The sequence below is a fragment of the Macrotis lagotis genome, chromosome 4 (assembly GCF_037893015.1).
Source record: "Macrotis lagotis isolate mMagLag1 chromosome 4, bilby.v1.9.chrom.fasta, whole genome shotgun sequence".
In the NCBI taxonomy this organism is placed as follows: Eukaryota; Metazoa; Chordata; class Mammalia; order Peramelemorphia; family Peramelidae; genus Macrotis; species Macrotis lagotis.
In genome coordinates this window covers 49000320-49024006 of record NC_133661.1, presented here as the reverse complement: position 1 = coordinate 49024006, position 23687 = coordinate 49000320, and the positions used below count along the sequence as shown (strand labels likewise).

General features: G+C 42.0%; 1 protein-coding gene across 6 annotated transcripts in view; it reads left to right on the top strand.

The window, feature by feature from the left end:
- The first annotated feature begins 1669 nt into the window (after positions 1-1669).
- Positions 1670-23687, top strand: part of LOC141520833 (uncharacterized) — a 44101-nt gene continuing 22083 nt past the window's right edge. For 2 of the 6 annotated variants that reach the window (XM_074232707.1, XM_074232711.1), the window contains exons 1-7: positions 1670-1913; positions 9149-9386; positions 10046-10176; positions 10301-10607; positions 21436-21533; positions 21640-21727; positions 23271-23357. In XM_074232707.1, coding sequence (XP_074088808.1) covers positions 9228-9386; positions 10046-10176; positions 10301-10607; positions 21436-21533; positions 21640-21727; positions 23271-23357 — 870 coding nt within the window. In that variant the 5' untranslated portion in view covers positions 1670-1913; positions 9149-9227. Of the gene's footprint in view, positions 1914-9086; positions 9387-10045; positions 10177-10300; positions 10608-21435; positions 21534-21639; positions 21728-23270; positions 23358-23687 lie in introns of those variants that run through there. The other 4 variants (XM_074232709.1, XM_074232710.1, XM_074232708.1 and 1 more) reach the window with 4 other exon arrangements.

Sequence of the window (23687 nt, the reverse complement as noted above, 5' to 3'; positions counted from 1 at the left end):
TACAACAGTCTCTAGGTGAAATTATTTCCTAGAACATTAAATTGAGGTCTTAGAAATTATATAAGCCAATCCCCCAGTGTTCTGTATGCATTCACTAAGCATTTACCAAAAGTCAGTTCTGAGCCGGTCCCTGTATTAGGCTCTAAGGATGAGAAGACAGAAACATTCTCTCTGCCTACATTCTCTTGAGAACGGTGAGGGGAATGCCATCTCCAAGGGAGAAGTAAAAAAAAAAAAAGTCATTTCCAGGGGTAAGGGGTAGAGATGGGAAAGCACTACTAGTAATTGAGGCAACAGAGTAGGCTTCTGAAGGCAGTGGCCCTTAGGCAGAGTCCTCATGGAAGCTACGGATTCTAAGAGGTGACAGAGACTGCCTTCCAGGCATGGGGTAACATGGGGTTACAAAAGCACCCAAGTGGGTGGGGACAGGATGGTTGGTCTGAGCAAATTAGGTCAGTTCGCCTGGAACAACAAATATATGAAGCAAAGTACTGTGCACTGAGCCTGCCAAGGCAAGCTGGAGCCAGATTATGAAAGGCTTCAAATATCAACCCAGCAAGTTTGCATTTTCTCCCAGAAGCACTCAGGTTTCTTGAACAGGGTTTGACAGAATCAGATCTATTGCAGTGTTAGGAATATCATTTTGGCAGCTCAGCAGAGTGGGTTGCAACAAGGAGAGACTGGAGGAAGGGATTCCAATTGGAAATCATTACAATAGTCTAGATGAGAGAGGAAAGCCCTGAGGGCGGTAGCCAGGTGAATGTAAAGGGAAGACGAGTCTCACGGTTACAGGTGCAAATGGGGAAACTGAAGCTCAATTGAGGAAGGAACTTTCTTCAAACACTTGTACGAGGCAGGTCTCCTGGTCTTTCCACCAAATCATGAGTATCTTTGAGGAGATAGCCTCAGGTTTCTGACCTAATAGGCCATCCTTACAGCCAGTTAATTCCCAGTGACTAAAGAAAGTCCTAGCGATGGAGTCCAGAGACCTGATTTCTAATTCTGGCTCTGCCACGACGTCCCCATGTGACCTTAGGTAAGTTAGTCGATCTCTTTGGGTCTCAGGTTTCTTCTCTGCAAAATGAGGGGTCTGGAATTCAGGACTTCTCTAACCCTCTATAACCTGTGATTCTGGGAACCCCCTTGTTGTATTGTCATCATTGTTCTGATTCATCCTACAGCATCCTGGCCCCTCACAGCTTCCACTAATTGCTTCTAATTCTGCCTTTGAGAGAGACTAAGTAGAAAAAGTTCAAACCCTTTTCCATATTGAAAGCCCTTCAAATGCAAAGACAGTTATATTCCCTTAGGTCTTTCCCCAATTCCTTCAAGGAGTGACCCATCTAAAATGAATTGAAAATTCAGAATAAATCATAGGATCACATTATAATAGAAATCTGACTTGGAAAAGACTTTAGAGATAAACTCCTCAGATCTGAATGGCTGTCCACAGGTTCACAAGTGGTAGTAGCAAAAAAGGAATTTGGACACAGGATGTGACTGAATCCTTGCAACTTTTTAATTCTCAGGCAAAGTGTAACTCTCTCAGCCCACTCCCAAATCTTGCCTCTGATCAGGGCCACACTAGCCTCCTTCACAGTGTGACTTTGGCAAGCACTAGTGGCAATAAAAATAGCTCTATCATGTCAACGATTCAGGCTGTGGGAGGGCAGGACGTACTACTCCTGGGCTTTTTGTGTCCTTCTCTTTTTCTTCCTCCTCCTCCCAGATCCCTCCCCCCTCTGCTATGGTTTCACCATCCCAAAGGGAGAGGACAGTTTACATGAAGCTTGTTGCCTGGGGTTACTATGGCTCCTTGAATGTCGGTGCATTGTGAGAGCTGGGAGGACTCAGGGGTTTCCACTCTGAGAGACCTGAACCCTCTAGCCCCAAGGAGCTAAATTCAGGAGAAGGTAAGCCTATATTCATGCCACTCTCTTGCCTACCTATTCTCAGCCCTGGCACAGTGCTGAACAATTACTAGAAGCTTATGGGCAAGACCCCAAAACTTAAGAAATTCATTAGTGACTCCAATTCCAAATGAACTTTTCTCCTAGTCATCTCAATATAGCAAGTAATATACTCTTTGTTAAGATATAAAGACCCTCACTCCCATAATGCTTCCCTAAAAGAGATAGTGTCATCCTAGGCTTCATAGAGAAAGTCACTGAATCCAGGCCATGGGAGGCCATGGTCCCATTGTCCTTTGCCCTGGTCAGAGTGCACCCAATTATTGGATTCAGCTCTAGGCCCCACATTTTAGGAAGGGCATTCAAGCTGCAGCAGGCCCAGGACAGGGCAGGAAAGATGGTGAGACCCAGCCCTTTAAAGGTCAATTTAAAGGAACTAGAAATATTTACCCTGAAGAAGAAAAGATTCAGGTGGAATCTGATAGAACTCCCTTCCTCTATTTGAAGTGATGTCATATGGAAAAGGCTGAAAGGGAATGGAGGTAGATTGAGACTCAGTATGAGAGAATGCAATGAATTGCCTTGGGTGGTAGTGAGTTCCTCAGCCCTGGAGATCTTGAAGCAAAGGTGGGGTGAGCATTTGTTGGATATATGGTAAAAAGGCCTTGGAAGTCCTTCCCAATCTTGAGATTCTGTGATTCAAATAGCACTTCTGTTGGTCTAATATGTCCCTGAGATTTCAGTTTCATTCCTTCAGACATTTAAAATTCCCCTTTGCAAATCAAATACTTTTAAAGGGATGATAGCTTAAGTCCTAATCAGTCAGTAGCTCAGAAGGGAATGACAAGAACAGAAGCCTGCGTAAAGTGAAACCCATAATGGGGGTGGGGAAGGCTGCCTTCCACATTTCTCCCCAGCCTGGGATCCCCTTGCCACAGAAAGGAACTTGTCATCCATAAGGACAGGCTCAGCTTTAGGGTTTACAAGACCCGCTGGTAGGGGAGCCTAGGAATTTCCTGAGTCATACTAAGAGTTCAGTGACTAATAACTCACTTTTAATAGTGCTTCAAACTTTACAAAGTCCCTGTTGTTGCTCAGTCATTTCAGTCACATCCAAACTCTTCGTGACCCCATTTGGGATTCTCTAGGCAATAACACTGGAGTGGCTTGCCATTTCCTTCTCCAACTCATTTTACAGATGAGGAAACTGAGGGAAGAAGGGTTAGGTGACTTATCCAAGGTTATACAGCTAGTAACTCCAGCTGAGGCTGGATTTGAACTCAGATCTGCCTCACTCCAGACTCCAGACTCACTGCCCTACAAAGTTTTTGCCTTATAGAAAACCTGTTGGACAGGTTTATAACAAGGAATAATATTCCCATTTTTTTTTTCAGATAAAGAACTGAGGCTCAGAGAGGTTGTGATTTTTCCAAGTTAGCATAGTGTTGAGTGTGGGCTATAAACCCGGATTTCCTGAGACCAAGACCAATACTCTTTTGAGACATTACAATAATTGATGTCAAATGATCTCAAAGCCTCTACTGAGAGCAGAGCTGAGTGCTGAGGTTGGGAAGGTGAGGGAGGAGAGAAGTACAGGTCTAGTGGTCCTGAACAGAGTGAAGAAAATGCCAAAGATGCAGGAACAAGAAAGGGAAATGGGGGTGAGGCAGAAGCTCAGTTCCCAGGTCCTCCTCTTTCCCCCCATTAAGCCCATTGCCTTCTGATTCCCAAGCAAGGATCTAGATTCTCTCATGTCCTTGTGCAGCTGGAATCTGGTTTTTCTCTATGGACTCTTGGGAGGGTGAACTTTGAAGTGATTTCCTGGCTGCTGGAGCTGACCACCCTCCACATTTTTAGTTTTCCCCCTACCCCACTCCTCTCCCCTCCCACATATACACTCAAATCAGAGCTTTTGTCCTGGGGACAGATGTGCCAGAGAAAAGGGTCAAGTATGACCTTTCCTGGGGATCTTGGCATCTCAGGGGCTTCAGGGAAGAAGTCCTAAGGGTCAGTGCCATTTGAGGTACCAGACTGCTGAGGTGGGAAGGAATGTCTTGTAATGAAAAACACCCTATACCGCAAGGGATCTAGGTTCAATACTCAACTCTGTCAGTCACTGCCTGGGTTACCTTGAAAGCAAGTAACCTTCCTGAGCCTCAGTTTCCTGATCTGTTCAATCAGAGGTTCAAAATAACCAGCCTCTGAGGTCTCTTCTGGTTCTAGATTGTGATTCTAATTCCCCCAGCCCACTCTGAGCTTGGTTCCCTTTCAAATGCATGATCCTCCCAAGGTCTAATAGGCTTGATGGAATGCAGGGGCTGGGGATAGTGGGGAAGGATGGATCCCTGAGTCTTTGCATATCACCCCAGTTAAGCAGCTAACTGTTTCACTTACATGGAAGCCTAGCTGACTGTCTAGCTTCCTTTCCACTGCCTCTATGAGAGATGGAAGAAAGGAAAGGAAGGGAACAGACATTTATTAAGTGCCTACTACAAACCAGCTACCACACTAAGTATATTACAAATATCATCTCAGTTGATCTTCACAACAGTCCTGGGAGGAAAGTGCTGATAAGATCCCCATTTTATTATTGAGAAAACTGAGACAGAGGTTAAATGACTTAGCCAAGGCTTACAGGTACTATGATGTGTGAGGTAGGATTTGAACTCAGGTCTTTCTGATTCTAGATCATCTCTATCTTCCAAGGGCGATTTTCTCTAAATATTGATCCCAGACCTTTCATTTTTTTTCTCCAAAGATTAGGATCTTAGATCTAGGCTATTTAGCCTCCTCCTAGCCCCATCCCTTTTCCTATAGGACCAAAAAGACATGTAGCCAAAGAACACAAACTACTTTATTTTATTGAGATTTTATTTTATTTTTCCAATTAAAGTTTTTCAACATTCATCTACATGCATATGCATATTTTTAAGTTATATAATTTCCTTCCCTTCTCCCTTCCCATCCCCCCTCAGCAGGGAACAGACTGGTGATTATTGTACATACACATTTTTACTTAACATGTTTACAAATTAGTTATTTTTTTAATGAGGAATTAGGATTAAAGGAAAAGAAAGAAAACCATGATATAGGAAAGAAAAACATAAGAAAAAATTTTTAAAAAGTGAATGTAGGGCAGCTAGGTGGCATAGTGGATAAAGCACCAGCCCTGGAGTCAGGAGTACCTGGGTTCAAATGCAGTCTCAGACACTTAATAATTACCTAGCTGTGTGGCCTTGGGCAAGCCACTTAACCCCATCTGCCTTGCAAAAGCCTAAAAAAAAAAAATGAATGTAGTGTGCATTCAGATTCTGTAGGGTTTTTTGTTTGTTTTTTTCTCCTCTTCATTTGGGTGTGATAGCATTGTCCATAACAGGTTTCCCAGGTCTTCTAACTCTCTGAACTGCTGAGAGGAATTGCATCCATCAAGGTTAATCGGTTTACAATATTGTTGTTAATGTGTACAAAGTTCTTTTGGTTCTGCTCTCTTCTCTCAGCATCAGTTCTTGTAATTCTTCCCATGCTTCTCTAGAGTCCAACCATTTATGATTTCTTATAGAACAACAGTACTCCATAACATTCATACACCATAACTTGTTCAGCCATCCCCAATTGATAGGCATCCCCTCACTTTCCAATTCTTTGCAACTACAAAAAAAACTGCTCTGAACATCTGTGGGACTTTTTCTATTTTTTATGATTTCTTCTGGATATAGGTCTAGTATTGGCATTGCTGAGCATGATCAATTTTGTTGCTCTCTGGGCATATTAATGTCCAGAATGGTTAGATCAGTTCACAACTCCACTAACAATGCATTAATGTTCCAGTCCTCCCATAACTTCTCCAACACTGATTGTTTTCCCTTTCTGTCATCCTAGCCAATCTGATAGGTATGAGGTGGAACCCTCATAGTCACTTTAATTTTCATTTCTCTAATCAGTAATTATTTGGGCATTTTTTTCTTTTGATTATATATAACTTTAATTTATTCATTTGAAAACTGCCAGTTTATATATCCTTTGAACATTTATCAATTTGGGAATGACTTGAAATCTTATAAATTTGATGCAATTCTCTATATATTTTAGAAATGAGACCTTTAGCAGAACTCCCTAGCTGTGAAAATTGTTTCCCAGTTTTCTATTTTCTTTCTGATCTTGGCAGCATTGGTTTTATTTGTGCAAAAGCCTTTTAATTTAATATAGTCAAAATCATCCATTTTGCAATTTATAATATACTCTATTTCTTGCTTGGTCATAAATTTCTCCCCTTTCCAAAGATCTGACAGATAAAGTATTTCTTCAGCTGTTAAATGATCTATGGTATCATCCTTTGTGTCTAAATCCTGTACCCCTTTTGACCTTATTTTGGTTTTTGGATGTGAGATATGGGTCTATGTCTATTTTTTGCCATACTATTTTTCAGTTTTCCTAACAATTTTTGTCAAATAATGAGTTCTTATCCCAGAAACCAATGTCTTTGGGTTTGTCAAACAGTAGGTTACTGTAGTCCTTTACTACTGTTTCTTTTCAACCATTCCTAATCCACTGAATCCATTACTCTATTTCTTAACCAGCATCAGGAAGTTTTTACAACTGTTTCATAATAGTTTTAGAACTGGTAGAGCTAGGCTACCTTCCTTTACATTTTTTTCATTGATTCTCTTGATATTCTTGACCTTTTGTTGCTCCATATAAATTTTGTTAGTATTTTTTCTGGCTCAGTAAAATCGTTATTTGGTAGTTTGGTATGGCACTATATAAGTAATTTAATTTGGGTAGAATTGCCATTTTTATTTTATTAGCTCAACCTAACCATGAGCAATTGACATTTTTTCAATTGTTTAGATCTGACTTTGTGTGAAAAGTGATTTAAAATTGTATTCATACAGTTTCTGGATTAATTTTGGGAGATAGATTCCCAAGTATTTAATGTTGTCTGTAGTTACTTTAAATTGAATGTCTCTATCTCTTGCTCTTGGGCTTTCTGAACTAAATTACTTTAACCCCCACCCCCATAGGCTGCAAGGTGGAGGAAGGGAAGCTCAAATCCCAGGACATACACTTTATACAAAAAAATTATAACTAAGGTGATACAACAGTGATCTTGTCCCAGGACACCAATATTTGGAGGGTGCTGATTACACAGACACTTCTTCAATAATGAGGAAAGAACTAAACTTCATGCCATATGTATATAGAACAATTCATTACCATCAGAAACATGTAAACAGATGACTGCCTCTGGGTGAGTTACTCTATGGCTAGGCTTCATTCTGCCCCCCCCATCCAAACCCCATCAGTCTTTGAGGAATTTTCCACCCTAGTAACCTTTCATCCTGGAATCTCTACTTCCCTTTAATCATTGACTTGAGGGCATACTTTGTGCTGCTTGCCCCTGTCCCCCAAATAAATTGATCCAGGTCTCCCAGTATAAGAATAGTGTCACATCCCTAAGTTAACTGCTCAGCTGGAAGCATTGCAAAGCCGGGGGATCAGTATAGAGTAATAGAAAATCATTAGATCTAGACTCAAGCCCTAACTTTCATAATCCCTAGCTGGGTGACCCTGGACAAATCATTTAACCTTTGTGAGCAAAAGGGGGATAAAAATAACTTGAATCACCTCCCTCACAGGTTTGTTGTGAGAAAACTTTTTTGCAAATCTTAAAAAATACTAGAAAAAATGGGAACTGGCTTCACTTCAAATTTCCCTGATTAATGCCCCAGATTAGTTGAGTTTTTTGGTAAGCAAGTATTTGGGGCCATTCTGTTCTCACCTTACAGCTGAATGCTGACCTATTTCTTTTCTCTCTTTTAAAAAAGATGCCTTTGGCTTTTACATCATAATTGTTTGTGAGTTGATTTCCCTCCCCTCACCTCTACTTCCTCCAAGGTCAAGGGGAAAGCAGTTAAGCAAAACTGACATCAGTTATGACCACATCTAACATTTTATATATAACCTATAACCTCAGTCCCCTACCTTTCCATTGAAAGGAGGGAGATACATTCCCTCATTATTTTTCTGGGACCAAGACTAGTCTTCACAATAACATGTCTTTCTTTTATTGTCCCTTTTATTTACCATTGTAATGATCAATGTGTTTTCCTGGCTCTTCAGATCTCATTCCAAATCAGTTCATACAAATCTTCTCATGCTTCTTTGCATTGTTCACATTCCTTATTTCCTGTGATGCAGTGTTATTTCCCATTCACAAACCACAATTTGTTCAATGATAACAATGAAAGCTGGCATTTCTATAATGCTTTAAGGTTTACTAAGTACTTTAGCAATATTCTCTTTCTAATTCCCCAATCTATATACACCAAGTTTTGTTTGCAGTTCATCACTACTACAAAAGTAGCCCAGTTACTTTGTCCCTGGGGAATCATTGCTCCTTGATTCCAGATGAATACTATTCTCCTCACAGTCACTTGAACCCAGACTTGGTTCTGGGTTTCACAAAAACTCCCTTAACTGGTCCCTCCTGTGTTCTGGGGACACAGTTCCTGTTCAGCATCTTTGAGGGATCCCTGACCTCCAAGCTTTTGCTTTTTAATCATCTTCACCAACTCCATGGTTTTCATCAATGCCTAAGTTTCAGAATTCTCACCCAAACTCCCATTTGTTATCTGAGGTTTGAAATCACCACTCCTGCATCCCCATGCTCTCAGGAAGCATCTTTTCTCTGGCTCAGATCTCCTGGCCCCTTGTCTCCTCTCAGACACACATTTATCTGTCCCTGGCACACATCTGAGAAGTGACTTAGCATAGTGGGTAGAGAGGCAGCCTTGGCGCCAGAAGGGTCTGGAGGCAAGTGCTGCCTTCAATTTGCTTGTTTGTACTGAGTTATTTATCTCCCCAACTTGGACCATGAACTCCTTGAGAGCTTGGGCTCTTTTTGACCTTTTTAAATCCCCAGACTTAGGATAATTGGCACATAGTAGGAGCTCAATAAATGTTTATTGACTGACTGTGCCAGGCAGCTCTCCAAGACTGTTGTTGCAAAGCAATTGCTGATCTGCATGGGCAGAGAGAGTTTCCTCATGGGAAGCTCCTTCTGCCAATGAACTCACAGGACTGGTTGGAAGACAAAGTTGGCACATGGCCACCTCAAGAGACTCAGCCTTACAATACACATGGGACTGGGCTGGGAGGGGGAATGGGTATGTTCCTTTCAGTTAACCTAGCCATCAACTCACTCAGAGTGGGCTTTATTTTTGTTTTTCTCATGGCAGGTTTGAAGGTGCCTGAATTGGGTCCGGATCAGATATCCGTGGGCACCTCCCACGCTCCTCTTCTGGCTTCCCCTGCAGCATGTCCTTCCAAGGCTGGGCCACCTATCCCAGCCTGTCCTCCCGTTACAGTAGGGATGGCAGTTTTCTCCAAGGCTTGGCCAAGGGCCCTTCATTCCTGGGGAGGCAGCAGGGTCGCCGAAGGGCAAGGTCAATGGAGATGCCCAGAGGCCACTCCAAGGTCTGCCTATCTTCCAGGGACTCTTTTAGGGTAGAAATGAGGGCTGGGTTTCCAGAGCTACTAAGGGCTGCCTATAAGGTGCAGTGGGAGGTGGCTTCCTAGCCCAGAAATTGTCTTTCCCCACTGACCTGCCATTCATCCCATTGGATGAATGCTTTGCCTTCTCTGATCCCGTTGCACTGTTTACTATCCCCATAAGAGCCTTGAAACCACAGGAAGAGGTAGGAAACTACAGGACTTCCCAGTTTTGCCATCACTGGGCTGATCTTGTCTCTACCATTGGCCCTTATAACTAATCCCAGCAGCCCTGACATTCCCTCTCTCTCCTCTCTACTCTTGTTAGCACTTAATCATACTTTCCAGGAGATAGAAATCCCAACCAACCATTTCGGGATCCCTGAACTGATCCTAACCTCAGACCTATCATGTTCCTTTCCCTAAGGGGATCCTATGTCTGAGGTTTAAGAGATTCAAAAGTCCTGGGTTCTAGTTCTGCCTCTGATTTGCTATATGAGGAAAAATAAACTACTTAAAACTCTGGTCCCTAGTTTCCTCATCTATGAAATTCCTTCCTGAATCACTCAGAAGTATATTTGTAAGGACTGTGATGATAATGTTTATAAGTATTAATGATACTTGGCTTTCTTCCTCTTACACAGGGTCCTCTGAGGGCTTTTGGATTTCTGGATTCTGGGCAACCTTCCTGCCTAAAGTGCTCCCATAGTCCCAGGTCCCTAGACAGACCACAATCCCCAAACCTCTTGAGAGGGATCCATTCCCCTGAGTCCAGGTGAGTGCTATCAAAGGAACTATGGGTAGAGGAAGGAAAGGCAAGGAGACCCAAACCCAGAAGTCCTTCCCCCTCCTCTCGGGCATTGGTTCCTTTTCTCATTTACCTCCTTTCTCTTCAATAGCACATCATCCTATGCTCCTACTGGCAAAGACTCAAACCCATTCATCAATCGTCGGGCTTCTCTTCCCCACCTTCTGGACTGGACAAGCAGTGGGGTCAACAATAGGGCCCTGATCCTCCAGGGCTGGAAATCAGAACAGGGCCTTCAGTCATCTTTGTTAGAGAGTGTTCAGCAGCCAGTTGAGCTCGTGGGCTGCCACCAGACAGTTCAGGGGACCCTGAGGGAGCAGGCACAGGAGATCCAAAGGCAGGAGAAGGCTCTGGAGCTAAGCCAAATGAAGTGTGAGCTGCTTGACCTGAGGCAGAAGGTACAATTCCACAATATATGTCTCCTGTGTTCTCCTCAAGAGGAAAGGGGATGGATGGGATAGGGAATCTGTCCTACCTGCCCCGGCCCTCTCATGACTTAGGTTTCTGACCTGAGTCAAAGGCCCAGGTCCTCTAAGAGGTATCCATGCTATGGAGAAGACTGGGTGAATAGACCAAAGGAGGTGAGATGCAAGGAAGGGGAGGTAGGAAGAACTTTCTGCTGTCATCACTTGAGGCTTCAAGAGAGTGTCTTTTAACAATAATCCCTCCTGTTTGCTTCTTGTTTTTCCAAAGTATTTTCTCATCCATCCTCTCAGACAATCCTTATGATAGTCAGCAAAGCAAACAATTGTTTCATTTCAGATGAGGAAACTGAGTCCATCTGGTTCAGGGAATTCTTAACTTTTTGTATGTCATGGTCCTATTTTGACAGAATCGTTTAAAAATATTTGAAGAAAATGCTCAATTTCAATTTGAGGTTAGTGAAAATAAAGATGTCAGTTTTTTCCCTCTAGACTTACTAACATCCATAGAGTCCATAAACCATAGTTTAAGAACCCGTGATCTAATCTAACCCCCATCAATAGATTAAGAAATTGAAAAACAAAGTTAGAAATTGGGCCTCAAAGAAGTTGAATGTCTTACTCAGAGTAACACAGCTAATAAGTATCAGCGGCAGAATCAGTATGCAGTGCAGTGGGAGCAGGAAGACTAGAACTTGGTTCTTGAGCCTAATCCATTACTCTTCTCATCCTTCCTCTTTGAATGAGAGCTTCAGGATCTCCAGCCATGAGAGCTGGGCTGAATTCTCCAAGGAAAATTTCAAAACCCTCATCCTCAGGCAACCATGGAGGGTCCAGATTCTTTCTAGTCAGCACATTGTTCATCTTGGTTCTAAAGTCTGCCTCCTTCCCAACCCACTGGTTTTTATTTTGCTTTTTATTTGTCTTACTTTTTCAAAATGTTGGTTTTTCTTGCTTGTACCACCTTGCTCCACTTTCCTGCAGCCAAAGTGATCTAAGTGGCTCTAATGAATCCAAGTCTTTCCTGGCTAGTTTTATAGGCACTTCCTTGAGTTCAGGCCAAGGGGAAGAATTCTCCTTCTTTTTCCTAGTTCCACCCCCCAACCAAAGCATTGAGCTTTCCTTGGAATATATAGTGCATCTCTGGAATACTATGTCCAATTCAGGGTGATGTGTGAAAAGAAAAACATTCACCATTGGCCAACTGAAGTGTTCACATGAGAGAACCTAGATACCATGGTATACTGGGAAAAAATGGAGGTCACTGGAGATTCTTTATGGAACCATGAGAACCAGGATTGTGAGGGCAATGAAGTCATAGTCAGGAGTGACTCTCACCTCACATGACTTATGTGACCCTGGCAAGCTATTGGAGTGCTCTGAGAAGACAATAATATTCATCCTACTTACCTCACAGGATTGAGAACTATGTGAAGTATTTCTTCCAACTCCATTTCCAATACTTGGCAAATGTTATAATTCTAGCTACTTTTATTCAAGGATTTTTGAAATATTGTTGTATAGAAAAAGGATCATATATATTCTATGTAACTCCAACAGGCAGGGTTAGGATCAACAGGTGTAAGTTAGAAATCCAAGCAAATGATCGATACCTTAAGAGGTAGTGAGCAAGACAGTCAAGGAAGGAGTCTGGACAACTTGTCATTAGAGAGACTGTTGAAAGAACAAGGCCTCTGTAATTTGTAGAATTTCTGAGTTCTATGAAATCCCAAGGTCCATCCTGAACTTCACCCCAAATGCACTTAACAATATTCCTAATAAAAAGTTCTTCAGACCTCCATTGGAGACCTTCAGTGAACAGGGAGCTTACTACCTGTAGTACTTGCCACTTTGGGTCATCCTTAAGAATTTTTTCTTTCCCAAAATCTTCATCTTGGCATCCTCCACTGATTGTTCCTTATTGTGCTCTCTGGGGTCAAAACAGAACAAATTTAATCTTTCTTTCATATTATAATCCATTAAATACTTAGAGACTTCCATCCTAGCTTTCCTGGGAAAGCTATTCTTGACCAGGCTAATCACCCCATTTCTTTCAACCAATCCTCAGATGGCTCATACTACTGCTTGTCTTCCTCTGTGCACTATCCAATGACATTCTCTCACCCTTCCTAAAATTTTGGTGCCATGATTGAAAAAGAAGAGACTTGGCACAGAAAGTGGGGGAGGTGTAGGGGATGAGAGTGGGTAAGCATTCCAGTTTAATTAAATTACACAATTTCTGAGGAATTGCATTAGAATAAATGAGTAAGGGAAGGTGAGTATGTATATCAAAAGGCTGGAAATGTAGAATGGAAAAACAATATAGAGGTCCTATAATGTCACATAAGAGTTTGAATTTTTCTCAAGAAGCAACAGGGAACCATTGAGGAGTATTGAGCAAGTAGTAACTTAACCAAGACTATGCATAAAAAAAATTAGACTAACTGCTCCTTGAAGGACGAATTTAAGGAGAAAGACAATACAGTCAGAAGGCTTATTGTGTATCATGGTAAAGACGGAGATTTGGGTTTGAATTCAGTGTCAGAGGGTTACTAGCTGCAGAATCATAGGCAAGACATTGAACTTCTCAAAAGTTCAGGTTCCTCACCTGCTAAAAATAGAGGATAATAGTCTACTACTGCCTCATTGGGTTGTTGTGAAAAAAGTAGCCTGTAGGCCTTAAAGTACTTCATGACTGTGAGTCTAGGAGTTGGAGCAGACAGAGATGGCAACATGTCCTGGGTGGTGGCACAGGAATAAAGAGAGAGGGAGCCAAAAGAAGAGACTCTGAGGAAGTGGGAGCAACATGATTTAGCCATGAGTGGGGAGAGGGAGAAGCAGAGCATAGCCCTTCTACCTATGATCTACAGGTCAGCTGCCAACTGCTTGTTTGGAATCACTCTCTGGTCAGTTCACAAACTTCTATTTTTTTCCTTTTTGAATCCTATCCCACCCAGAGCATCCATGGTAATGAAAGGGAATATTTACTTAAAATAAAATAAAGGACTCAGAATTAAAGTAAGCAGGAGACATTCTTGGTACTTATACCCCATGCCTGCATGTCCCCCAACCCAAATATCTAGAAGTTCCAATCTTATTTCTACTGAATTCTCCTTACCCTGCTACATACCAACACCCCCCCCCCATCTATAACCCAAAGGAACAGGACTCAGTTGATTACATGGTGGGGGGGGAGGAAAGGGGTGGGCAAAGTACAGGTCATCATTGGCAGCAGTAGCTTCTTGGTACACTTCCTATCACAGTCTAGCAGATGCCAACATCTTCATCTCTTGCTGCCTAGGGAACACCCATCTAGAAGGTGAGGGCATTTCTACACTGCCTGTTGCCATTGAGTTTACTGTTTCCTCCCTTTGTGCTGTAGCTAGGGCATCCCCACTGTGGTTCCAGTTCTGCTGGTCCTGCCTACACTATAGTTTTGTCTAAATGCTACCACCACATTCCCCCCCTCTCTTTGCCAACTCACTCTCCACTGCAGTTTGTTCAGAATTTATAATCTTTATAATCACCTGTACTCAGGTGTCACCGCCCTCTGAGCCCATGCTAACCCTCAAGGACTTAAGGTCCAGAACGCTATCTAATCACCTTGTATCTCTGGCCCCAAAGCAATGTGGAAACATAGCTGTCCTGTCTTCTTGAATTAAGGATAGTCCACTTCCAAAGATTTTGAACCTGGTTCACAGGAACTGTGAAGTCAGAATAGGATCATGGTTTTAGTGGGAAAGATAAAAAAGCTTGTTTTAGTACAAACTAAACTGTGGATGCCATTTAGGTTGAGAGGTCAAAGGGGAAGGTTATAGATTCAAACTGAAAAGGATCTTAAAAATCATTTAGTCCCACACTCTCATTTTATGGATGAGATCCTGAGGTGTAGATTTGTTAAGTGATTTTCCTAAAATCTTAGAAATTTTAGTTGAGGGCAGAACTAGACATAGATTTGGGAAATATTTGGATAGAGGTGGTACCTGAAGGCATGGGAGTGAGTGAGATTGCCATGGAAAAGTATGAATAGATCAAAGAACAGAGCCAAGGAAAGGACCTTGGAGAATATCATTTTTAAAAGTATGGGAAGAAGATGAGTAACCAATGGAGGCAAAGAAGGGTTATCTAGGAAGAAAAATATGAGGAGAATATGATTTTTTAAAACAGAAAGATGTGACAATATTAAAAAAAGAGGGTTTGGCTGACTGGATCCAAATTTGCAGATAGATTAAAAAGGAAGAGGAGTGGGAAAAGGTCATTGTATTTAAATTTGCTTCTTTTTGGCAGCTTTTCTCCTTTAGCTGAGAATTCTGAAATTTGGCTACAATATTCCTTGGGGTTTTTATTTTGGGATCTCTTTTTGGGAGTGATAGATGAATTCTTTCAAGGACTATTTTATCTTCTTATTCTTATCTTCTTATTGCCCTAATATATTAAGGCAATTTTCCATATTAGGGCATGATATTTTCCAGGCTCTTTTTCTAATCATGGTTTTCAGGTAGACCAATAATTCATAAATTATCTCTTCTGGAACTATTTTCCACATTGTACATTTTTCTCAAGAGGTACTTTACATTTTTTTCTATTTTTTTCATTTTGTTTTATGGATCTAGGAGTCACTAGTTTCTATCTGTCCAATTTCAGGATTTTATCTTCTCTGGTTAACCTTTGTGTTTCCTTTTCAAACTGATTAATTTTACTTTTAGAGAAGTTGATTTCTTTTTCCATTTGACCAATTTTACTTTTAAAATTATTGTTTTTCAGTCAATTTTTCATAATTCTGCATGTCTCATTTCTTTCCTCCATTTTTCTTCTTCCTCTCTTATTTGGTTTTTGAAATCCTTTTTTGAGTGTTTTCAAGAAGTATTTTTGGATTTGAGACCAAGTCAAAAACCCCTTTGAGGATTCACATGTAGGCATTTTGTCCCAGCTTTCCTCTTCTGAGGTGGCATATTTTATCATCCCTATCAGAATAGCAGCTTTTTTATGATTATTCTTTTTTTAGTTTTTTGCTCATTTTGATAGTTAAGCTTTGCTCCAGGAACAAAGGGGATACAGTGTCAAGCTTTTTGTAGTGGTCTAGTCCTGGGCATACCTCTTGCTTATGGCATTTCAGGTGCTAGCAGTTTTTGGGTAGCCCAACCTAGTCCTGCCTATTGCACCGAGATCCTGGGCTTGAACTTTGTCTTCTGAGCTGGGGTTGGGACCCTCATTGCTGATCTTCTTGCATCACTGGCTTGCTGACCCTAGACCTGAGTTGTGCTGTGGCTAAGAGCCTCCAGGTGGCTTTCCAACTCTCCCACCTATGCTGTTATATTTCCCTTTTATCCACATGAGACAGACCTTTTCTCAAGTTTCTTCACAACATCTTGAGTTAAGAACTTGTTTCATTTTGGGTTTTGATTTTATTTTTTGTGGATTCTGTTGTTTTAGGGTCTGTTTAGAAGCTTCATTTAAAGTTGTTTTTGGAAAAGCTCCAGAAGCTTCATGCTACTTGGCTCTGCCCTGTGAAGTTTGGAAAAGGTCTTTGTATTTAGAGAGTCATTTCAGTAGATTAGAAGGAAGATGGCCAGTAAGATAAAAGAGGAAGCTTTGAACAAAATTATTGCTATCTTTTGTTTTTATATCATCTTAATTTCCAAGTATATCCCTATCCCCACCCAGAGAGCCATGCCCTGTAACAAAAAAATAAGAGAAAGACTCCCCCCCCTCCAAAAAGCAATTCAATAAAACACAACTGATTCTGACAGAATATGCACTGCTCCACACCCATGGTACCCCATCTCTGCAAAGAATTCTTCCCTAAAGATCCAGATGTATTGTAAGCACAGACATGTTGGTACTGAGTATTATGTTGGCATGGAGATCCTGCCTTTGGCTGTTAGATATCTGATGGGGGAGAATAGACTTTGCCTTCATGAACCTGTGATTGTGTGGAAAAACAAAACAGAACTCTTGAAACAAAATCCCTTGTTAATTTGATTGAGCAAACACTAATTAAGCATTTGTGCTCTGCAAGGTGCTGTCCTAGGTTCTGAGAATTCAAAGAACAATAATGAAATGCTGTAATTCCTGCCCTCAAAGAACTTAAATTCTTTAGGGACTATGCCCACAAATAGAGTCTGAGGGAGATTGAGGAGTAAGAGAGAGCATTAATAAGCTGGGCAGTGGGGCAGCTAAGTGATGCAGTGAATAAAGCACTGGCCCAGGATTCAGGAGGACCCGAGTTCAAATCCAACCTCAGATACTTAATAATTGCCTAGCTGTGTGACCTTGGGCAAGCCACTTAACCCCATTGCCTCAAATCAATAAAAATTTTTAAAAATAAGCTGGGCAGGAAAGTTAAGGAAGGCTTCACAGAGGAGCAGTTGGCAAGCATTCTTAGAGATGAGCAGGGACAAAGTCATGTGGTGGCTACAGCAACCTTTGGTTCTGGTTTCATGAAGTATCATTCTTCTTCCTGCACTTTGTGATTCAGCCAAAATGGGCTCCTTGATAGTCCTCACAGAGCCCTTGATCCCTTCCCTTGGCATTAGCCAAGAAATGCTTATTCCCTCCCCTTCTTCCCATCCCCATCCCTGGGACACTCTCCCTCCTTACCTTTGCTTTTCTCCCTCATTCTCATTCAAGCTCACTTCCAGACTAGCTTCTGCACAAAGGCTTTTTTTTTTTAGATTTTGCAAGGCAAATGGGGTTAAGTGGCTTGCCCAAGGCCACACAGCTAGGTAATTATTAAGTGTCTGAGGTCGGATTTGAACTCAGGTACTCCTGACTCCAGGGCCAGTGCTCCATCCACTGCGCCACCTAGCCACCCCCACAAAGCCTTTCTTAATGCCCCTAGTTACCCCCCTTCTTTAAACAACTTCTTTTCTTCTATCGCTACCTCTATATGTGCTCCTTGACTTCACTGGCAGGTCTCCTTGAGAGCTGAGGCTGCCTTATTTTTGCCTTGGTATCTATCCTCAGTTACTAGCACAGTGCTCAACAAAGAGCAGAAACTTACTATGTGCTTGTTAAATTGATCATTTGGTGCAGATGGATACCAGGCTAGATCTGAAGAGATCCTGGGTTCAAATTCTACCTTTTTTACTTACCACCTCTAGGACCTTGGACAAATCACACAGCCTTTCTTCTTCTTTGTCTCCTCATAGGAAAAAGGAGGGAGCTGGATTTAATGATGATAAAGATTTGTTCCAGTTTTGAATGTGACCCTATCATTCTATGAATACATTTCAGGAAAAGGGAATAGTTTATGCAAATGCATGGAGATGAGAAATTGACTATCAAGTTTAGAGAGAATTAATAATCCTGTTTAGCTGGAATACAGAATTCATGAAAGCTAATAATGTGAAATAAGACTATAAAAGTCGATGGGAGTCACATTATGGAGAGCTCTAAATATTAAGCTAAAAATTTATACTTTTTACTAAAATCGCAGGGAGTCATTAAAGGTTCTTGAGTAGTGGAGTAACATGGACAGAACTGTTATAAAGAGGTTGTTCTGGTAGCTTGTGGAAGATGAATTATAAAGAGAAAGATTAGAAGGAAGGCCAATTAGGAGGCTATTTAAGTAGTCTAGGTGAGAGGTTAAGAATTAAAGCAGTAAATCTGCAAATGAAGAGAAGGGACAGATACCAGACACAACTTAGAATCTGATTTGATATAGGGAAGGAAAAAAAAGTGGAAAGAGTTAAAAAGAGAAACTGGGAAACTGGGAAGAGGTGTCTTTACCAGAGATGGACAAATTTAGAGGACTGACGGTTTAGGGTATGAAGATATTGAATATTCTGAGTTTGAGATGCCTGTGCGACATCTTCTAGATTAGAGGAATTGATGTAGGACAGAGAGAGAGAGACACAGAGACACAAAGAGAGTCAGAGACAGAAACAGAGACAGACAGAAATGAGGAGAGAGAGAGAGAGAGAGAGAGAGAGAGAGAGAGAGAGAGAGATTAAGGGTGAATAAAATTCTAGATCTGAGTCATCAGCATAGAGTTAATATTTGGAATCATCACCAGGAAAGAAATTACAGAGGGGGAGAGAAGAATATCCAGGACAGAACTCTCTTGGTAAGCAGGGGATGAATTAAGTTTCAGAAAGGGAGAGAGGCAGTTAAGAGAAAAACCAGGAAAGAGTTATGTCACAAAAGTCAAGGTAAGAGAGAGAGAGTGTTCAGGAGCAATGGGTAGTCAACTATCAGAAGTTTCAAGGGAGTCAAGGATGATGAAGACTGCAAAAAACCTTTTGAATTTAGTAATTAAAAGATGATTGGCCAATTTAGAGTAAAATTTGGTAATCAGATTGCCAAGGACTGAGAAGTGAATAGGAAATTAAGAAATGAAGATCAGTTTGGCATTGAAAGGGAAGAGAAACAAAAGAAACTAGCTTGGGAACAGCTAGGTGGTGCAGTAGATAGAGCACCGGTCCTGGAGTCAGGAAGACCTGAGTTCAAATCTATCTCAGACATGTAATAATTACCTAGCTGTGTGAACTTGGGCAAGTCACTTAACCCCACTACCTTGCAAAAAAGAAAAGAAAAGAAACCAGCTTGAAGGAAGGGCAAGGGGGAGGCAGCTTGAAAGCTAATTATAAAATTTTCAGTATAAGCATTTACATCTTGGACATCAGCTCATGCTACAAATCAGAGCTTGATTTGTTGTTTTATTGATTATCTAGACTTGAGAAAGTGTTGGAGAAAATATTAATAATTCAGGTTCCACTTAAAAATCTGGCCTGGATACATTTTTTCCCCTCAGAGATCTGATTGTTAAACATTTACTAGCATACTATTGGCTTGAGGATCAAGATAAAAGTGGTGAGCATGTGTATAGGCAGGGACTAGGAAGAGATATAAGATGAGAGAGGGATTGCAATCAATGTGGCAAGCCCCTGGATGGGACAGGAGGGAGGGCTGATTCTTATCCTCACTGTCATCTATCTAGATCTGATCTGAGACATTGTTAGAGGAACCATGGAGGCTTTCTAGTCTAACCCCATCATTTTAGAGATGAGAAAACTGAGACCCCAGGAGTTGAAATGACTTGCCCAAAGTCTTATAAATCAGGAATTTCCTGGGTAGGATTTGAACCCAGGCTCTCTACATACATATTCAGTCTTCACATGATTTTCCCTCACTTCTCTGGGCTCTGTCAACAAATTTCCCTTTAATTCAATTGAAGTAGGGGCAGTGTTAAAAAGTCTTTGCTAAGAAACTAAAGGGGAAAAGACACTAAAATAAAATTGAAGCAGAGAGGCCCTAGACTTCTGTGAGGGAAGGGAAAATGTTCTCTGAGTCAAACCTGTCTGCCTTTGTCTCCAGAATGACATTCTTACCATCACTCCATTGGGATCAGTAGCTATGATTCCTCCTCAGGTCTAGCCCAGACTTATTCTCATCCTGGGTGAATCTCAGCTTCTACAGCTCTGACCCACATCTCAGATTAACCAAAGTCCTTGCACTGACTGAAATCACTGCCCAGCTTTTAAGGCCTCAAGTCTCCCAGATTTCCAGAGATTCAGAGAAGAAAGGGACCTTAGCAGTCAACTTAAGCAACCTCAGCTACTCAGTATTCCTTCTACTTCAAATTCAACAAAGGGTCATGCTGCCTTTGATTGAAGAGTCCAGGAAGAGTGATTACATGACATCCCAAGGCTGCCTGTTTGGCCTCTTGGAAATTGCTGGAACCCAACAGGAGGGGGAGAGAGAGAGAGAGAGAGAGAGAGAGAGAGAGAGGTTGTGATAGGCTTTCTCCTATGCTCCAGTATTTTGACTTCTACTCAAGGACTGTGACATCCATGCCTGGACCTTCCCCCACCATGAGTCCTCTCCTTTCTTGGGACCCACCTTTACCCTTACCCTTAGAAGGGGCATAGGCTAAATCCTCTGGGGGGGGGTAGACTACCTCTCAGTCAACATGACAGACTGTCCTCTGTACCTTCCAATGGTCCGTGGTCCCCTGTTCATCCTCCACTTTCATTGCCTCCCCCTTCTGGGGCCCAACAGAACCAAGTCTGATTACCTTTTCCATTTGACAAGACTTTGAGTATTACTACTCTCTCCAACTTTCTAAATGTACTTTTCTGGGATTTAATCTCTGCTCTTTCCATACCTGCTAGTCCCAGTTTCTATTAGTTTAGTTTGGATCAGTTCTCAGCCCAATTGGAGTATTGCAAAAATTGATCCTTGGGTTCAATGAACACCTCTGACCCAAGGGTCCCACTGTAAGCTCTATCCTCTCACCAATTTCCAAATTGATTTCCAGACTGGCTTCATGTCCCTCCCCAGCTATATTCCAGTAATTGGCACCTATGGTAAGAGCTCTTGCCACTGAAGAAGGGTGCTGTCAGTATACCTGTTTGATCTGCACCCAATTCTACTTAGCTCTTGGGAGTCCCTTGTCCCAGGTGGAGATGCTTCCCCCAGGTTTGGAATAATTTAAATCCCTAAATCCTACACTAGAGGACCAGGGGAAAGGGAACAGATCTAGGCAGGTGAAAGAGTTTGGGAAGGGGGCAGGGACTATGTCTTCAAGCTTCATCTGGTATACCATGAATGGAAAGTCCGCATTGCACACTTGTGAAATTTGGAAATGTACCCCTGGGTAACCAGAATGAGATACCTCCAAATCATATCTGGAAGTCATCCTTTGTAGGGCATTGGGCAGCCCCAGAGGGCATTTTCAAGGGTTCTTGATTTCCTGCCATGTCAGGGATCTAAGTCAGGGGCTAAGAGGAAGGAAAGGGGTAAATCCCTGTTCAGGAAACAGATCTCTTCTTGGTTCCTTCCACCTCTCTTCTTGTGGCAGCAGATGGAAAGCTCCCTTGTTCGCCTTGAGTGGGAGAGAAAAGAACTAGAAAAGTCCAGACGACAAGAGCAGCAGCAGGACAGAGAGCTACATAACAAGTGAGGAGGGTGTGATTGGAAGGTTGGGAGGACTGAGGGAAAAGGTTGGGTGATGGGTGGTGGGAGGCAAGGACCCTCCTCCCTTCCCCCCCACTCTCTTCTCCAGAATCCTGCATCTGCAGGCAGAAGTGATGAAAGCCAAATTGTGTTTGGACAGAATGAGCCAGCGACCATTGTTTGTGGAGGACCCCAAGGTGAGGAGAGCCAGAAGGAAACTTGAAGGCCCAGCTCCTCCTTCGACCCCAGGGAAGCCTGCACATGACCCCTGAGTCTAGTGGGCAGAGGGTAGCAAGAAACTGGAAGGGGAAGGGGGTAGGTGGAAGGATGGGGAAATGACAATTCAACCACAAGCTTTACTGAGTTACCCCAAGTGCCTTAATCTGGACATGGGGGAGACAGAAGAAAAAGAACTGTCTTTAACTCAATTCATATTTTATTTGAGGGAAGAAGAGTCAAAAAATAATTAAGTGATTAAAGAATAGGGGATCAGGGCAGCTAGGTAGCACAGTGGATAGAGCACTGGTTCTGGAGTCTGGAGGATCTGGGTTCAAATGGAGCCTAGCTGTGTGACCTTAGACAAATGACTTAATCCTATTGCCTAAAATAAAATTTAAAAATAAATTTAAAAAAGTATAGGGGATGGTATAAACTCAGAAAAGTTATGAAAAATTATGATTAAAGACTAGGGGGTTGTATAAACTCAAGGGTCTGTGTGGGTCATTAAGGTTTATGTGCTATATAGGAAGTCAGAGCAAGGAGACTGGAGGAGTCAGGAAAGGTTTCTTAGAAAAGGTGGGCCTTGAAGGATTTGGAAGAGAGAAGAGAAGACTTCCATAGGGCCACAGCAAAGAAAAAGATTCAGAAGGAAAGAGCAGTCATTAACTAGCAATTTTTTACTAGGGGCAAAATCCACCTGAAGCAGGCAATGTGAAATATACCCTTAGGTAACTTTTTTTTTTATTAGGCAAATGGGGTTAAGTGGCTTGCCCAAGGCCACACAGCTAGGTAATTATTAAGTGTCTGAGACCGGATTTGAGCCCAGGTACTCCTGACTCCAGGGCCGGTGCTTTATCCACTAAGCCACCTAGCCGACCCCCTTAGGTAACTTTTTGAGAGAAGTTCAATTATGAGTGGTGGAGACCTTAGGATCCAACCTGGGGAACAGTGAAGTTAGCTTGGCACAGCATAGGCTCTTGGTGATTGGGGTTGAAAGAGGAAGTAGGGCCATGTGTGAAGTAAATTCTTAGAAAGAGAAGAAATGGATTTGTGAGGCCATTTTCTTGGTATAGAGAACTCTGCCTATCAATACAGATTGACACCTTTTGATTGGAGAGAGTGGCCACCATTTCTCAAAGGTTAATTGACCTGCCCAGGATCACATAGCCAGTATGTGTTTAAGATGGGACTTGAACCAATACCTTCATGGACTTGTGTCCCATTCTAGTTATGACTCTGGAAGCAAGCATGGACTATGTGGGAGAGAAAATGAAGAGAAAATGAAGTGACTGGAGCAGGGACTATTTATTGAGGAGTGATGGTATAGGGGTATGGACAAAGAATGCCCTTGAAATCTAGGCAAGAAATCAGAGACTGGACAAATCAGAAGACTAGGTTGAATTCTGGAAAACTCTTTGTGTTGTTAAGTTAGCTTTAGGAACATAGGAACCTTGGGATGGCTCAAGAACACTTTGAAGGATGATGTCTTTTAACTAGTTGCTCTCTGTATGCTCTGAGCAGAAGTCCAGGCTCAGACTAGAAGGTCAAAGGGCTGACACCAACGCCAAGCTCCAGACATTGCTCACCGACCAGGACTCCATCCTTCAGGTACTATGGGGTGATAGAGATACTCACTCCCCACCCCACCACCAGTTCAGCTTATCTAGTCCAGCTAGTTTCTCTTTGGAAAATCACTATTGGGAACTCCAGTGGGAGGATGTGGAGGACTTTAGTGAGCAGATGCCTACTTAAGGATTGGAGATATCAGTAGGAAGCGAGGCCCTCCGAAGAGATATTTAAGATAATGACCCCAAAATAAGTCTATCTGGTCAATGAAGATCAGGGTTCTTTTTTTTTTGCTTTTATTTTTTTAATTTCATGCAAAGATAGTTTTCAGCATTCATCTTTTTGTAAGTTGTTGAGTTCCACATTATTCTT